This window comes from Sardina pilchardus, chromosome 1 (assembly GCF_963854185.1).
Source record: "Sardina pilchardus chromosome 1, fSarPil1.1, whole genome shotgun sequence".
NCBI classification, from domain to species: Eukaryota; Metazoa; Chordata; class Actinopteri; order Clupeiformes; family Clupeidae; genus Sardina; species Sardina pilchardus.
Window position 1 is genome coordinate 25,568,182 of NC_084994.1, and position 19,007 is coordinate 25,587,188.

At 40.7% G+C, this 19,007-nt stretch overlaps 1 protein-coding gene across 1 annotated transcript; it reads left to right on the plus strand.

The window, feature by feature from the left end:
* Positions 1–13,701: 13,701 nt before the first annotated feature.
* On the plus strand, positions 13,702–15,421 carry LOC134086664 (zinc finger protein 239-like). The gene has a single exon (XM_062540046.1). The coding sequence runs from the start codon at positions 13,772–13,774 to the stop codon at positions 14,648–14,650; it is 879 nt and encodes a 292-aa protein (XP_062396030.1). The 5' UTR covers positions 13,702–13,771; the 3' UTR covers positions 14,651–15,421.
* Positions 15,422–19,007: the final 3,586 nt, after the last annotated feature.

Genomic DNA, 19,007 nt, shown 5'->3' on the forward strand with positions numbered 1-19,007 from the left:
TTCTGCAAGAAATAAAGAAACTCACGCATAAGAGAGAGAGATAAACTGTGATAAATTGACTTTGTAGACAATCATTACATTTTAATCCCAATATTTCCCTCTGCAATTTTTATTTAATTTATTTTTTAATAAAGCTGGCTGGCTGGCTGGCTGGCTGAAATTATGAGATATCCGACTTAGGGTTGCACAATATATCGAATTTTAATCACGATCACGATATTGGTTTCCCACGATCAAATTTGCGTGATCGAGCGATATTTAAAATGCGTTATTCCGTCCATAGAACGCTGCACCGCGCAGTTTAGTTTCTAGATGTAGACACTAGTCACAGAGGATAAAGTGACGTGGTGAACATACCACAACAGGTAGCAGTCGCAGTGTTTCCCACACATAGACTAATTCGTGGCGCCACAGATTCAACGCCGGTCGCCACATATTGCGTTTCGTTATTAATTTATTTTTTAACGCTATTAAACACGCATCGTATTCGCTGCGTATTTCCCTTTCCTCCTTTCTCTATGTCACTCACGCGTCTCTCTCTCTCTCACACGCACACACACCCTCCGTGCTCACCGCCTCTCCATTTAAACGAGATCATCCCTGGAAACGTGGAAGCTTTTGCCTACTCAGGCACAGGCACCATCTTTTAGAGAGTGCGACTGAAAAAAAAATCTATGTCATAATGGTGCACCTGACGCTGCTCGGGTGAAAGCATAGGCATCATTCGCAAGTTTTCATTGTAGACTATGTGTGCAACTTTACCAAACATTAGGCCTATAAAAGTAAACCCCCTCGTCTTGGCCCGCTTTCTCTCGCTCTCCCTCTCGTGCGCACTCAATGGACACCCGCCCCTCGACATGCACATTAATCCAAATAAAACATTCACAATTGTGAAAGCAATGACGCATAGAAGACTAGCTAAATTATTTTCAAAATCCGTTTAGCATAAATAATAAGCATGCTGCACAGATTTGATTAAAACTCTTACATCTCAATACCAATGTTTTCCAACTCAAAAACTCTCCTCCTGTCCCAAGGAGAACAAGTGTTAGTCTACCTTAAAAATTAAAGACACGTGGGGAAACTGAGCAGTCCAACCAGAAGTAGACTAAGCTAGCCAACTATAGCCTATTTTGTTTACAATATTTTGAGGCTTCAGCCAGACAGCTGAATTAAAGAGGTGGAGTTGTATATGAACAGTATAGGCTATAATCTGCATAAAGTGTGCTGTTATGAAAATCAAAAATTAAGGATTTTCTCTTTTTATATATCTTTTTATATATGGTTATGGTTATGGTTATGGTTATTTAGCAGACGCCTTTGTCCAAAGCGACATACAAATAAATAACAATACAAATTAAATAGCAGTGAACAATTACAAAAATAGGGAGAATAGCAATATTATCAATAAAACAATCATTTAAGCACTAACCTAATGAGAAATTAAAAAAATGAAATGAGAATAGCAATCAAATAAGTCACTCAGTTAATTATATAATAACAATAACTATAGCATGGTATGGCTAAATTTAAGGACAATAGTAGCCTGACGAGCCAGACCCACATCAAGATGTAGGGTCTGGACACTCACCGTAGACAGGGCTCAATCGGAGGGGTGGGATAAACAGTTGTCTTTCAAATTCCCTCCACGCAATAGGATAACGCTAAACGAATCATCTTCTTGTTTTCAAGTAGCAGGATGCGTAACCTTCCCTCTCCACGCAATAGGATAACGCTAAACGAATCATCTTCTTGTTTTCAAATAACAGGATGCGCTACCGTCGCAACTTCTGGTCGCATGTCAGTCACCATTATGTTAAGCCCTGTGATTGGCCCGCTGGTGCTGGGGGTTCTCAGCTCCCTAGCTCTAATGGATTGTTGCTAGACTGCCCCGCCAGCCAAATTACATTTGCTGCCGCTAGGGGCGTCTAGATTTCTAGGCTAGGACAATAGTAGAATAAATGTCAAATTCTGACAATGGACAAATTATAACAAAACAATACTATTATACAAACCATAACACATAACAAACGCTCAAAAGACTAAGTGCATATTAAACAAATATGCCTTAAGACCCCTCTTAAAAGATCCAAAACTGTTGCTGGAACGGAGAGCACTGGGCAACTCATTCCACCAACACGGAACCACTGAAGAATAGGATCTACAGTTTGACCTAGCATGTATGGTTTGTCGACATAACAGACGCTCCTCAGAAGATCGCAATGGGCGGTTATATATCTTATTATATTATAATACTCTGGTGTTCCAAGGTAGGCTATTTAAATGTTATTTAATAAAAAAAAATAAAAAAAAGATCCAAACACCGTTATGATAAGCCTATAAAATAAGGCAATAAAATTTGTTTTGGATGAAATCAACAAATAATCGTGATAATTAATCGTGATATCAATATTGCTCAAAATAATCATGATAATCATTTTGGCCATTATCGTGCAGCCCTAATCCGACTGTATGCTATTAGTACACAAAGAATAGAACAAAGCAACAAAAGGCTAATCAAGTAGTCTGGTTTTCACCATACTAAACTCAATCTTTTAAGATTGAACATTAGTCTGGCGAGGCTGCACTTTGTCTCTACTGCACTTCGCGTCGCTTAAGTTTTCGTGTGCCAGGACTAGAGTATGGCCGTTTCTGTTTGGAGCCAAAGGTTCTGGCAGTGAACAGCGAAAATAGATCTGCTGGATTCCAGCCTGAGCTGCCGGGCGAAATTAAAATTCCCCGGAAGTTCAGGCAGGGTTCACCCAGCCTACTAATCAAGGTGACATTTCTAGTAATGTTATGTCCTGATATTGGCTTGCTTCCACTATGGCTCATTCACATCCAGCTGTCTGTATTTATTAACCCTTAAAAGAATGTTGGAAAATGAACGTTCTAAAGAATATCTGGACACATGAATTCCAGAGCCGTATAGAATTCAACGTACATTTTAGAACCTAGAATTATTGTAGAACGGAATCTTATGTTAAAATGTTCAAAAACCCACACTTTTAACACAGGAGCTACACCAGACGCGTAACTGAAGCGTTTCGTTCGCGACACGTATGTTGCAGCCAGTCGCAGCAGTTAATTAACACTGTAGTCAATGGAAGTAGCTACACCAGACGCAACAGTGGCGTGTACATTCGAAAAAAAAACATCTTCTAAAATGGATTTTATGCGTCGCGAACGGAAAGCTTCAGTTACGCGTCTGGCAGGCCCGGGGTGGGTAATCGGGAGAATCGGGAGATTTCCCGGTGGGCCGCTTCACTTTTGGGCCGGAATTTTTTTTTTTGACATTTGTCAGGTTAGTCCACACCGCAGCCTCTGCATGGGCTGTAGCATACTATGCGAGGGAGTTCTCCCCTCCCAAGATAGAGTTGCTTGGGTCCATAGCACGTCTTTTCCAAAATGATTTCTCAGATAGGCTACCGATAGCAGGGCCGGCCCTACCGCAACTACACGAGCCAGGGTCTCCAGCAAGTGTGAAATACATTTTTTAAGCTGTCTCATCACCAGGCTATTTGCTACAATATTTACCTCTGTTACAATAAGTCATGATTTATGCCCATTAAACTTTTAACTTACCGTCAGCATCCGTGTCACCTGAAGCATGCTGATAGAAATATCTATTGCAAAGCACAGTTGAGCTGTGCATGCACCATCTTTTGATTATTTGATTTAGAAAGCAAGTTCATTATTTTGAGCTGCTATTAGAATGGAAGCTTAATATAATAATTTAACCTGAAGTTAGATTACATGTAGATATTTGCTGCAATTTCAAAACCGGATTACTCGGGATCAGCGTATTGTACAGAGGAATGCTTCATATCCTCGGGTCCGATAAGCTCTGCTGTTTATTTTGATATATGGTTAGCTATATGTTGACTGGAATTTGGGAGATATAGGCTACCACCGAGAGTAATGGGTGTGGAGGTGGAGGTGGATGAAGCTCTGTGTGCACAGTGGAAATAGCCTATGATTAAACTGAATGTAAGCCACGTAAATTTTTGTTAGGTTTCGTTAAGTTCACAGCACCTGCTAATATCGTTTGAAAGCTCAAGTCCAGCTCTTCCACGATATCTGTGAATTATGTGTGATCTGTGAGCAATTAGGCTAAACAGAGAGTGTGAATTTGGATACATTTTACGTCCATCGGTCACATGGATGTCCGCTCCTATAGATGCCGCTGCCATTCACAGTGTAACTTTGTACTGTGATTTGAACTGTAAACATTAGTTCAATATGCCTTTATGCTGAAGAGTGGAATACGTTTAAAATGCTTTATTCATTTATTTCTGCTTTTGTTAATTTATCAACCTTGGGATAGTGGAATATGTTAACGTCTCAGTTTATTATTTAACCTACATTATTTGTTGAACCATGGTATTGAAAAGAAAAAATACAGGACAGTAAGAGCTGAACTGTTGCTTAATTGATCCAATTTCCACTACCATGGAAAAAGTGGGCCGGTATTGGGCCTGAAATTCCCGGGCTGAAAAGAGGCCCCACTCCGGCCCTGGTGTCTGGTGTAGCTCCCCTGTAAGGGTTCATTTATTTAGCGATTGGTTTCACATGTTACTAGAAAGATGCTGTATTGCCATGGCAGGGTTACGGAACATATCAAGTAGGTAATTCATGAAAATGTAATCAATGAACAACCCAGCTGAGATGCATAATGCATCCTGTGGAAAATAGTTCTGTGTCTTCATATGTAGGCCTATGTCTGCTCAAGGTTTATTACGGTAATATGTTTTTCCTTGCCACTGTTGCCATATGACGTGCTTGTAGGGGGTTAAGGGTTGCCAGTGTTCCGGTCATTGTGTTCCATAAAGCAACACTAAAGCACTTTTCCTCTGTCACACGCACATTATTTGTTCATCCAGCAAATAAAGATGTCCACAGATAAGGTGGAGTATGTTGCATGATTTTATGAAAGTATTGTGACATCGAAGCAATTCAAATCTGTAGTTTCTTATGTCTCTTTCCATCGAATCTGCTACCCAATCTGGTAAACTTGCATAGTGCGGTTATAGCCAGTAGAGGGCCACGAAGCGAATGCAGAATTGCCGTTCACCCTGTTACGAGTTGATGAACCACTGAAATGATTTTGGAAGCATTATTTTTAAGGTACAAAAAACTCGCTAGCGTTGCTTTACACGTCTGTATATAAATTCATATAATCTTAACAAATATGTAATGTTTATGTACAAGTACAGTACTTCTGATATTGCTTGGTGTGTTAATATGTTGTTGATCTGATCATAAACGGCCACAGCAACAAACTTGTAGGATATTCTTGGTATTTGTTGGGGCCCACAGTGAGAGCTTGTGATTTGTAGGATTAAGTAAACATTTCTTAACAAAGCCTATAGTACCACAACAACAAGCGTCATTCACACCAAGAATGATAATGATAACTATAGCCCCAAGCAGCTGCACCTCGGTGCTCGGGCCCTAACTATAACCATAATGATAAACAATCTCTCCTTGTGCCAACCGCCAAATACTAAAGAAGAAGAAGAAGAAGAAGAAGATCTCTCCTTGTGTTAATGAATGCGATGGCTGAAATTTGTTTGTGATTGGCTATTAGCTTTTTATCATTCTCAAAATTGTTGTGAAGGTGATCCCCCAACTACTGTATATCGTTCTTAATGATGTTATCGTTATAGTTCATGTGTGAACGTATAGTCATTCATATTAACAATACAAGAACAATTTTGCAGTTTATAGTTATTTTTTTTTATCATTATTGGTGTGAATGACCCTTAAGCCTAGGTGCTGTACAAATAAAGAGTTAGCCTATTATTGTTATAATTGTTATTATTATTATAATTATAATTGTTACTATTATTAGTATGCCTGTAGGCCTAAGGGTAAAATTAATGGGACCTTTAAGGCTAGACTTTCTGTTGTGTCCCGAAGTTTGTAGCTGTCCCTTTATTTCTTTGCAAGACTGTTTTGCCTGTGAAAAAGTTCAGCTGTTTTTAATAATAATAAATATAAATATAATAAATAAAGTAACTCTATAGTAACCAAGAAGGGATATGTAAATAGCAAAGTTATATCGCACTGTATGTAAACTACACACTAAATCTATATTATCTGTGCATTTTCTAAGAAATAACAACCATACGAAAAACAACTGAATTGCTTGTAAGTTGTGATTCTGATCTTTGAAATAAAATTATCTTGTAGGCTAATTGTCTATTTTCAACTCTTCATTATTTGTTCATAATTTCATAATAACTGCAGTAGCCTACAGGTTTTATGTTGTAGGCCAACTGTAGGCTACTGTAGTCTATCAAACTTAAAAAAAATGCAGTGTTCCTGTAGTTTTCCCCATAAAACTGCAGTTAGGCTATTTTTGGCAAGGGTTTAATTTTATTCCAATATCTCGTGATTTAGCCTACTTTCCAGCCCAGTCGGTGGCGACAATGCGCCGTTAAGTTTTGCCAATCACCTTAAAATTCAAAACGAGAAGAAGACGAAGACGCGGGATTTAGGCTAGCCTACTTAGATCTCACCCAAAACGAAACGAAAGCACATTTTTGTCCTTGGTGTCAGCAACTCTACGCCTACCACTGTAGCAGAACCGAAAGGTAGTTCAGCTTAACTTCAGTTTTCTCCAGCTCGACGGTGTTGCTTTTTTGGGTTTCTGGTCCAAGAGGGTAAGTTTATTTTAACTATTTAACTATTGACCTTCAGTGCCGCTCCGCCCGGCACATTTTGTCCTGTGTCAATATTTCGTATGTGGAGTGCTTTGCACTCTGCAAATGCGTTACATAGGCTAGATAAAAGTGACTTGACTTGATGAGAAGTAACTAAGTGGGTATTGTTTGATGCAAACTTAAGAATAAACGGTCACGTCCATAACGGTAACTGAATGGCATGGTGTAGACCGCCGTCACGTCATCCGGCATTAAGCTTCCTTGGACGCCGCTATTAAAAGTATTACGGTTCCCCATTGACTCCCATTGATTCCGATTGACCATTTCGAATGAAAACGTCAATTTTGTGCTGAAACAAACGCCGCTGACATATGACAGTAACCATTTCACTTTGATAATGACCTACATTTTTGTCCGACATAATACAGCAAGAATTTCCAAATTTTATCGACGCAACGTGGAGAAACTTAAGGGAGAACAAAAACATTACATTTGTGACCCATGTTCAATGGAATTCCCCATTGACCCTGGGTCCTGGACCACTCATCCACGAACCTATGTCGTGATGTGAGAAGGCAGAATCGTGACACGCACAGTGTCTCCCGCAGCGCTTTACGCATGCTGCACACCTGCACACATTCGTGCTCAATACAACAGCAAGAGCATATGTGTGGTGGGGGTACTGAACACTCAGTCCAACCAGTAGATGATGAGCTAGCCAACTATGCTATTTTGTTTAGGCTATAGTATTTCGAATATTTGCTTCAACCAGACAGCTGAATTAATAGAAATAATAGGTTTAGGAAGGTGTAATATACCTAGGCCTATCTAATCAGCATATGATGTCTGGATGACAACTACCTCAAATGATGCACCTTTCAGTAAATACTGAATGTTGAACATATTTGAGCAGTTTTACTTTACTTTTTTTGTCCTTTCCCCTACATAAGAAATTAACAGCAAAACAGTAAAATGTAAACCAACAACAGTAAACTATGGCTACAAGGCTACTACCACAAAGCTTTTGTATACAATGAAGTAGTCTGGTCAAATCAGTCCCTGGCGCAAGTGACTTTGTAGTTTTTCAGCTGTCTGTATCAGGTCCATTATGGACATTGTCATCCCAATTACCACTGGCACCTCCATTTATGTTGGGCAGAGGGTCGAAGCATGGTAGTCGCTTAGAAAACACTGTTCACTCAAAAGACGCACCTTCACAGACGCACCGTGATCACTGTCAATTAAGATCAATCATAATCTCCAAAAGGCAGACATACTTCACCAAATGTTTTTTCCCAACATTTGGTGTATTTCTGCTTCAGTTTGTGCAAAACTATAGCCTGCATGCATCGCTTCCGCGTCATTACAAACCGCACGTCTCCTGCGTGCAGTTTGTAATGAGGGGGCTAGTTCGTGAAAACGTTGCTTGAATCGAAACACTTGATGTCTAGCAGGTGGAGTAGGCGACAAATGAGATTTGTCACCGTACCTCCCGTCTGTTTTAACCCGTGTCGTTTATCGCATAAAAAATACCCTCAAGGGGCGACTTACATTATTATTTTGACAGAAAGTTGCGGGCTGGAACATGTTGCAAGTAAACAATTGCTAATTCGTGTTGTTGTCACGAACCTGAGCTATGGTAGCCCAGCCCACGATTGTTACAAAATATAAAATGCCTAGATGCATCTGCGCGGGCCGCACTAACATTAAGCTTCGACTTCAGGCAGGGGGCCGCAAAATATCGTCTCGCGGGCTGCGAGTTTGAGACCCCTGTTATAGATTGTCAAAGTGGTCAGTGGTCTTACTGTGAAGCATGGTGGGGACAACATTATGTTGTGGGGATGTTTCTCTTCAGCGGGGACTGGGCAATTTGTCAGGATAGAAGGGAAAATGGATGCTGCCAAGTACACCCTAATTCTTGAGGAAAATCTGCGTCCCTCTGCTAGACAGCTGAAGATGGGCAGGTCGTTCACCTTCCAACATGACAATAATCCTAAATATACTGCCAAAAGAACAAAGCAGTGGCTTAAGGATAGGAAGGTGAATGTCCTTGAGTGGCCAAGTCAGAGCCCTGACTTAAATCCTATAGCAAATCTGTGGATTGATTTTAAGAGAGCAGTCCATGTGTCCAGTGTTTTCAAAAGTGTTTGTTCCAAGGAGAAGTTTGAACCTTTATTTTGATTAACAGCGTACAAAACATGAATTTGCACTCACATATCTTGCACTATGGGAAACTATTTTCCACTTGAAGTCAAGTGGACTACGCACCAGCAATGTAATGACGTCTTATGGGGCTTTTCTACTGCATGGTATCAGCTCGACTTGACAAGACTCGCTTATTTTGGTTGCCCATTAGCAAAAAACTGGTATCTGGTTCTATTTTTAGTATCACCTCCGTTGAGGTTCCAAGCGAGCTGAGCCGGTACCAAAAGGTGACGTTAATGACATTACAGTTGTTTTATTCAGTGTTGCTATGGCAATCCGCTAGCTTATGTGGGTACTTTGTTGCAGTGGAAAACGGAACGCCCGGTACCAAAGTTGAGTCGAGCTGATACAATGCAGTGGAAAAGCCCCATTAGTGACGGGCGCCCAGTTAGACCTATGCACTACCAAGACAATCTTGAAGTGACAGTAACTGCATGTACTGACTTGCGACCATATCTGGGAGAAACACTGCTCCTTGGGCACAGAGAATGGCCGGGTTTCCCAGATTCGTTAAGAAGCTCTTAAGTGCAAAGAACTTCTTAGGAGCGTTCTTAGAATGTTCTTAGAGCGCTCCTAAGAAGTTCTTAGCACTTAAGAGCTTCTTAACAAATCTGGGAAACCCGACCATTGTCTGTTCTGTAGCGAATGAGAAAAGTATCGATGTGTTGCAGTGGATATCTCTGCATCTAAGTGGCTGTGCTAAATTAACACTTGCATAGGCGATTGCCTCGTCTTAATCTGCATTGCCATTTGTACTCCTGAAGACGGACGTGTCCACAAGAAGTCATTAGGGATTTTTTTGTTTTGTTTTTTTGTTTGCTGGGTCATTCCATGCCAAACGTACAAATGTCCCCACTCGACCGTCACAGATTTGGCTGAAAAAAATCAAGGTTGTTCACACACATTTTTGACATGCTATTGCAAAAAAATGACAGCATCTACCAACATGAAACATTTTTTGGGGAAAGATTAGATGTTTCTCATTAACATATCAAAAAATTGTGATGGTGTTCTGCCCCATTTTCTCAAAATGATTTTGTGAAAATGTGGTATTTTTGGACACGCCCAGCATTCAATGGCCTATGGAAGCATATTCATGTGTCATAGATTTTTTTTGCATTTAAATATGCTTCCATAGCATGTCAAAAATGCCACAAAATGGGTTTTCATCCATTTTCAAGCATCAATATCTTCCACACTGTTCACCACATAAGGACAGTTATTTAACACAATATACAGAGCATACGTTGGAAGGTCTGTATTCAATCTCAAGGTTCTAGCTTAAACATTAAACTTTCAACAGGCTTTCAAAGATGCTGCCACAAAGCATACAGTAAAATGTTCAAGCAAATTCAAGCACCACAAATACTATGATATACCCAAGCCACACCCTTGGAAATCCATATTCCTCAAGTCATGGTAGCGTATTTTAAGCATGGGAAGTTTGAATGAGCTAGCTTAAACACTTTTATAGTTTTAGCAATTTGAAAATGGCTCTTCAGAAAACACTGCTTAAAAATGCAGGGGGGGGGAGTAGTTGCTAAAACATGTTTTGTGACAAAACTATTGGAAGTAGAGAGCTAATATTTGGGACTAAACCTATTAAGAAGTGTGTGAACAACCTTGATTTTTTTCAGCCAAATCTGTGACGGTCGAGTGGGGACATTTGTACGTTTGGCATGGAATGACCCTGCTCACTTTTACTCACAACATACTATCTGGCTACAGAAGATAAGCTAAGATGCTAAGCTAAGCTGGCGGGGGTGCTGCCAGACAATGCATGCACAGACAAAAAAATGTTGCTCACTTATGAGGGGAGATGATGAATAGCACATTTTTTTAAACGGTGGCATGTTTCTTGTTTTTCTCATGTGCTTTTGTCATTTTTCTTTTCAGCGATGAAGGCCAGTATTGAGTGTGAAGATGCTTCATCACACGAGAGGACAAGATGAAGGAGAGAAGTGCAAACGTTCAGGTAGAATAAGTTTGGCTGACTCTGGATCCCCTAAAAAACACCGGGAGGTGGACAAGAAAAGAGTGCATGAGTGCTCGCAGTGTGGGAAAAGTTTCAACTATCCATCGTTACTTGCTAGCCGTGAGAAAATGGATACTGGAGAGGAATCTGACCAGTGCTCAGATTGTAGGAATGCACCTGATGAAGGGAGTAAAATAAAAAAACACACCAGAGAGAAACCATTCCACTGCTCAGACTGTGGAAAAGCCTTTACTGTATTGAGGACATTGATATTTCACCAGAGAGGGCACACAGGCGAGAACCCTCATCACTGCTCAGACTGTGGGAAAAGTTTCCCCTTTCTGAGCACTCTCAGGGCACATCAGAGGTTTCATACTGGAGAGAAACCATATCCATGCTCTGTCTGTGGCAAGACATTTGTTAGTTCAACTTCCCTCAAGAGTCATGAAAAAGTGCACAATGGAGACAAGCCTTACAACTGCAAATTCTGTGGAGGTTGGTATGCAAGACTGGTTGAACTGAAAACCCATGAAAGGCTTCACACCGGCGAGAAGCCGTATGTCTGCACACTGTGCGACAAACGCTTTTCTCAGCATCCTCATCTAAAAACTCACTTGCGAACACATACTGGAGAGAAGCCGTTCCACTGTTCACATTGTGGCAAAGACTTCTCTCAGAGCAGCCATCTTACGGTGCACCTCAGGACCCATACTGGAGAAAGGCCCTATCGGTGCCCTCAGTGTCCAAAGTCCTTCATTACATTGAGTAACCTGAAGTCTCACCTGAGAGTCCACACAGGAGAGAAACCTTACCCCTGCTCTAAATGTGGAAAGTGCTTTTCCCAGCCCACTGAATGCAAAAGGCACCGAAAGAACTGCAATAAGTCAGGTGATCTTCAAAGTCATCTGGAACAACGTGAGCATCAGCCTTTATGTCGTAGAAAGAGCAGCTCACAAGGATCTCAAAAAAACCTGAGAATCAGCAAGCAGAGCAAGCACTCCAGAGCAAGGCCGTACTATTGCACAGAGTGTGGAAAAGCCTGTTGCGGTATGGATGAAATGGAACATCACCGGAGGAGTCACGTTCAAGAGAAGTCGTTTAACTGCTTTTCAAATCTGAATGAATTGAAAATCCATAAAAGGCTTCACACGGGTGAGTGCACACACTGTCTGAAACACCTTTTTCAGAGGAGTTATTTGAGAACCCAAATTCTCTAATTGGTGAGGGACCAAAGTGCCGTAAAAGATCATGTTGGTGAATATTGCTCCTAAATCATTATGGAAATCAGCAGGGATGCCACGACTCTCCAAATCCACAATTCGATTTAATTTTCAATTTTAAAGTCATGATTAAATTTGATTTTCGATCTTTTTGTTTAATATTACCATTTATGCATCCTTGTGTTATTTACTTCCTTGGCCTTTTCCTATTCTGCTTCGCGGGGGCTTTTATTTTGAATGCCCTCTTTATTTTGAAACTGTTCCAACCGCGTGGTTGTAAACAATTATCAAAACAACAAATTAATTATCAATGTGTAAGCTTTTAAGTAATTTTGGACCGTAACTAGATAATCTTCTTACTTGCTTGTTGAGCAGGCTAAATTAGTGTTAACTTACATGAATGGTTCCTCACCTGTGATGTCATAGCACGAGGGGCTTTGCTATTGGTTGGTTGATATGTGTTTTTTAACGGGCCGCAGCCTAGTATTAGAGGAGTGCTGACGCCGCAGTTCAACGTGTGTGTGTGTGTGTTGTGTGTTGTGTGTTGTGTGTTGTGTGTGTGTGTGTGTGTGCGCGCATTTCTTGACATACATCCTGGCTGTGACATTGGCGGTGTGACAACATCGATTCTACCTTTTGAGTTTGAGATGTAATGTCGATCAATTTCGAATAAAAATCTAAGTTGTGACACCCTTTGAATTCTACAGTGGTGTATTGCTGTCACACTAGAAAAAAAAAGTATCAAGTAATTACCGTGATATTTTCAAGTAATAATGTGATAAATATCTTGTAAAAACGTGAACATATATTTTGAAATAACATGATATTTTCATGTTATAACATGGAACTTATCTTGTTAAAACGTGAAAAAGATCTTGTCATAACAAGCAACTTTCACGTAATTACTTAATACTGAGCCTTTTTTTTTTTTTTTTTAGTGTGACACCAATACACCACCATAGAATTCGGTGATCTTTTCAGCAAAATGTTTTTAAAAAGCTATATTTTTAAAGCTGTATCCTAAAATCCTTTTTCTCTTCATACACATACTGTCATGCTACCATTCGCTCACTGAACTATTAATTTATTTTTCTAATTAATTGCACATGGACTATTTTCCGTCTATTTCTCTCCCTTCTTTCTCCCTCTCCAGAAGCCTCTGTCCAACCCCCTGTTCACACTGGGGCCTCCGCAGCTCCTCCTGCTCCTCCCAAGGACCGCTCAACACGGCATGTTCCACTGAAGACGCTGACAATTCAACTGATGGACTGCAGACATTTACTGGGGCAGAATAACACATTGACGCTACTCGGGGGAGGAGAAGGTTAGTATTCATTCACAGTCATATATATTTCACAATTTGTCTTAGGAGAGGACACAACGTTGTTTTAGCATTGTGTGTTGGATGGAGCACAACAGTGTGTAATGTCAAATATGTTTTATGTTTAATCTCCACTTTATTTGTCCTGTTTAAAAATGATGCTCAAAAAGAGGCAAAAATATTCATGAATGAAAATATTCATCCATCTATTTTCCCCTTCTTGTGGTACCAAGAACAAAGGCCCGAGGGTTTCATGGTTGATGGGGAACCGACCACCGATGACAGTCTTGTAGAATCCAGTACTCATCAGAAGACTCTGCGAGAAGAAACCAAGTCTAAGAAGAGAGCTAAACTGCACAAGGGAGATGGGCTACACCACAGTATGAGTGAAAAGATTCAGAGTGTCTCAAAAGGAGATATGCTGCACCACAGCACAGAGAATGAGAAGAGTCTGACTGTCTCAAAGGGCCATCATTACATTGGCGTCATAGAGGAGAAGGAGCAGTTCCACTGCACCCTGTGCTTGAAAATCTTCAGCAGTGCAAAGTCCCTGAAAACGCACAAAGCGACCCACAAGAAAATGGCCGCTCACACCTGCTCTTACTGTGGACTGAGTTTTAACCAGTCTGCAACCTTAGTGACTCATGTGAGGATACACACTGGAGAGAAGCCATTTGAATGTTCCGAATGCCAGAAGAGGTTTGTCACGTCCTCTCAGCTTCATGTGCACCAGAGAATCCACTCAGGGGAGAAGCCATATGAATGCACACTGTGCGGAAAGAGGTTCACTCAGAGTTCAGGCCTGAACTTACACCAAAAAATCCACACGGGAGAGAAGCCCTTTCAATGCGATAAATGCAATATGTCTTTTGTAAGGCCAAGGGATCTAAAACAGCACCAACGAGTCCACACCCAGGAGAAACCATACCACTGCTCCTACTGTGGTAAATCTTTTAACCATCGCGGCAGCCTGACCGAGCACCGACGCCTGCACACAGGCGAGAAGCCTCACCGCTGCTCCGACTGTGGGAAGTGTTTTGCAGGATTCAATGCACTAAAAGCCCATCGGAAAACACACAGCGGAGAGAGGCCATACTCTTGCACTGAGTGTGAAATGAGCTTCCGACAGTTGAGTCATATCCGTACACACATGAGAATGCACACCGGAGAGAGACCTTATGTCTGTGACGTTTGTGGTAAAGGCTTTACAGAGCTAAGGAGCCTGAAGAAGCATCAGACAAAAAAACTACACCTGCTCTAGGACTAAAACTTCTTTGCAATAGGAAGTTTTCAAGAAGGTCGACACTGGTCCTGCACTGGTCCTTGTCTCGCACGAGAGAAGTCTTATTTTACGTTGTTTAGGCGGGGATCACATTAGCCAGCGGCAGCGGCAACGCAACGCTCAGACCATAATAATAAATCTAAACATTCTATCTCGTTCCTAAGTTCAATCTTTGTTGCTACGTCCTTAGACGAATCTGATTGGTTAAAATACCTAAACATTCCAAAGCTGATTGTGACGAGCCGAGCGTTGCGCTTCAAAGTTGAACCAAGTTCAACTCACAGTTTGCTCAACGCTAGCGTTACGCCAGCGTTGTCACCGTTCCGCTGCCAAACCATAGAGAACAATAGGAAACCTGCCGCTTGCCGCTGGCTAGTGTGATCCCCGCCTTACTGTGCAGAAAACATTTCAGTCAAGCATCAGGTTTAGAGAGGCACCAGAAAGTCCACCTCTTTACATCATTGTATCCATGCTGCGCTGCCTATGCATTCTCCTCTACAATGGTCAGCGAAGGCCAGTATGTCATCACGGATGTAAACACAGGAAATGTTGTCGCTGAATTGTACCTGCAGTAGAGGTGTGAATAGTCACTGATCTCCCGATTCGATTCGATGATCTTGTCTTCGATTCGATGCATCACGATTTTTCTATTAAAGCCATTTGACGGAAATTTGACATGGAACATCCATTTTCATATCATCAAACAAAGTAAACAGAAATGTTGTTGGGCCTACATCTTTACAATTTTCAAGCAACATCATTGCGTTACTTAAAAAAAAAAGGAGGAAGGAACACTTCTCTGGTGCACTTCAAAAAAGGGCCTAAGATACCTTTATGAAAAAGCAAAAGAATTGAGGCACTCCTGATTATTAAAAAGCCTTTAATCAAAAAATGGCTACATGCCAACGTGCTTCAACACTGAGGTTTTCATCAGGGCATTCATCATTGCGTTATTATCGGTTATGGTCGGCCACTAGCCTGGTAGTAAACCAGACCCTGGAATCTTTCAGATTAAGGCTCTGGCCATGAATAATGAAAATGACTCAACTCGAGGGGCGGCACCAAGCATGCATTTGAAAATCCCCCTGCATGCAATTGGATAACACAACCAATGTTTACTCTGACTGATTCTGGACTTCGACGCAATTAGATAACACTACGACCAAAAATGAAAGTTGTAGCGCTGTCGTCATCAGTTTAGCTCGTCCCTGGCCCGCCTATATCAGATACACCGATTTGATTGGTGACCGCAGATGGTTGCGGTAAACGTAACGTGCATCATTGCTTTTGACCAGAGTATCTTGCGGACACAATTCAAATTTCCAGGGTAGTTGGCCACTGCATCGATGCAGCTTGTCCGTATCGTGATGCATCGACACCTCTAATATAATCAAAAGATACAGTATGTTTGTATTTAATTATTTTCAGAAAATGGTTTGTTACCTGATGTGTCTTGGCAGAGAGAGAGAGAGATCGTTCTGTTTAGCGGAGTTCACTAACCTCTTATTGTAGCCATCAACTATTTGAAAAATTGGCAATTTTAGCCTCTCATTGGTTACATTTTACTCCCAATATGTCCCACTGCAGCGTTTTTATTATGGCACTGAAGAGTGTAGCACTGTAACTGCCTGGCTGTTGACTGTAGCAACATAAGCTAGGTAGAACTGATTGTTGTCACCGACCTTGAGAAACAGATCTATGTGAAAAGACTTGCTCTTATGACTTTCTGTTATGCTCTGTTTTGCCCTTTGAACATTGAATAGCTTATCTCTTAAGATATCTCTAAAAGTTGTGATCTTTTAAATAAAATAATCTTCAATTTTTAATTTGAGATACTCTTCATTATTTTAAGTATTTAAGTACATTCATTATTATCTTCTTTTGTCAAAAAGCTAATATTGACAAATGAAGTTCCACACATGAATTGTCACGCATATTGACCTATCAAAGCAGACTTGTTTGTTTTCCAGTCATGTTTAGCAGCATCCAACATGCCCTTTCAGCTCACTGTTGTGGAGGACTGGCATTACTCATCACCAGGGTATAAAATTAACTTTTTGACTTACCTGCCAATGGCAGGCAAGGTGTGAATACTTACCGGCCAAAATATATTTTTACCGGCCACTAATTTTTTATAATTGTAAAATGGTATGACATTCTGTTAATTGTCCATCAATTAATTAATTGTAAACAGGGTTCTATATTAATGTATGACAACCCAGCAATTGGGTTTGATGGAACTATTCATTTGTTTCTGATTGGCCGAGAGACTGTTCCATGAGTTGAAATACCCCAGCACATCTCAACTCAGACTTTGCATAATAATAAATCACTCTGCAATACAATGTGAAGTTGTGAAGTTTTAAACGAACTGTCACGTTGCATCCAAGCTGAAATACAGACGCTCAAAACATAGTATATGACGGAGGTGGATGTTAGCTAGTTGGATGGCATGTAGGCTAAGTAAAATAGTGATGTTTCAAAGCTAAAAGCATGTCCTAAAGCGGAGCGGATAGTAGGCCTAATGAAGGATCTTTGATAGAACTAACGACTGGCCTTTGGCTAACAACCATCCACTTAGAACTAGTAACGGCAGTTTGTCCTGCACGTAGGCTAGACTAATAGAAATTTGTGGCGGAAAGAAGTAGTTCTACAAACAAGACGGTTTTAGCAATTTAAACGTTTACATTATAATGGCAAATTAAGCTGGCCAATGGCGAGTAAGCCTATTTTTTTATCCGCCAAAACATATTCTTTCCCGTATTTGGCCAGTGGCGGGTGCTAATTTTAAACCCATCACACTTTACTCATTCACTAGCCCGACTAGCGCCTACCACTTCTCAAATGAGACGTGGTCTGGCAACCAAACGTTAATTTTCTCGTATTTGAAAAAAAATGCCCAGATCCGTTCACACTGGTTTTCACCATACTAAACTCAATCTTTTAAGATTGAACATTAGTCTGGCAAGGCTGCGCTTTGTTTCTACTGCACTTTGCGTTGCTCAAGTTTTGTTTTCGGCGCGTCACCGGCCAATAGCGTGCCAGGACTAGAGTATGGCCGTTTCTGATAAGAATTGAGTATGACGACGTCAGGCTAAAAGATTCTGCCACTAAACAGCGGAAATATATCTGCTGGTATCCAGCCTGCATGAGCTGCCGGGCGAAATTCTAATTCCCTGGAAGTTCAGGCAGGGTTCACCCAGCCTACAGTCCTGCACATTCTCTCTGCAAAAGAAATACACCACGCTTATCAATTTGTATCCATCTCTTACTCCATCCCCTACGTTCCCAACTCATGTGTAGCCTACTGTCTGTATGTGAACGAGTACAATTTTTGTTTGTTTTTATGTCATTTTCGTAATTTTATGTTTTGTTCTGTTCGTTTTTGTAGTTATTTGTCTAGTTAAATGTTTTCACTCTTAGTTAACGTTATTTTCGATAGTCTTGTGCTTTTTGTTAAAAACGGTGTATGTGAACTAGTAAAATAGTAGAAACTGCTTAATTAGGTACCAACTGTGTAACTTGCAATGACAACAAAATTATGCACATAATTCATATGGATGCTAATAATCGTTTTCTATAGCCATGTTTACATGGAGAGAATGTGTTCACACACACAGACACAGACACACACACACACACGGAGCAGTGGGAAGCTGGATCCAGCTCACCACCCCCGTAGATGTCTAAGATCACTACTCAACCCCTCCACCCCCACCTGGATGCCCACAGGTTTAGGTCAAGGTCAAGTGGGTCAAGTATCTGCTCACTGAGAATGCGAATGTGCCATACCAGTGAACATGATGCTACACACACACACACACACACTTTTACTTCATTGCTTTATTTGTATTTCGTTTTCCTATGAATTACATTCTGTTCCATCTTATCATATACACATATCAAAACATTTGATCCAACTTTCTTCAAAATGTCCATAACCATTCCCTGGTTAAAACCCTGTATACTGTACAAACAAACTCTTAATACAAAAGAAAAAAAAAAGAATATATTATATTCTTCAAATGGTACATGAGACAATTTCATTTTTAAAACACAAACCTGAAATCGTTTTTTCTTTTTTTTTTTTAAATACATAATACAAACATGAATTCAGAACTAATAATTGAATACTCTGTCAACACATATTAACACTGTAATGTCTTGGTAATGTCCACACGGTCTCTGGAGGCAGTGCTTGTGCCGGTTCGGTGTTGATTCTACATGCCCACTTTCACTAGATATGGCCATCGGCTAACAAAATGAGCAGAGCATCCTGACAACGTTCAGTTTATCCTAAAATTTAGGCGTGAGTTCGCTAGCGAGCGGTTGGCAA

Bases quoted from the DNA above. Each gene is read 5' to 3' on its own strand.
- LOC134086664 (XM_062540046.1), top strand. From the start codon at position 13,772: ATGAGTGAAAAGATTCAGAGTGTCTCAAAAGGAGATATGCTGCACCAC.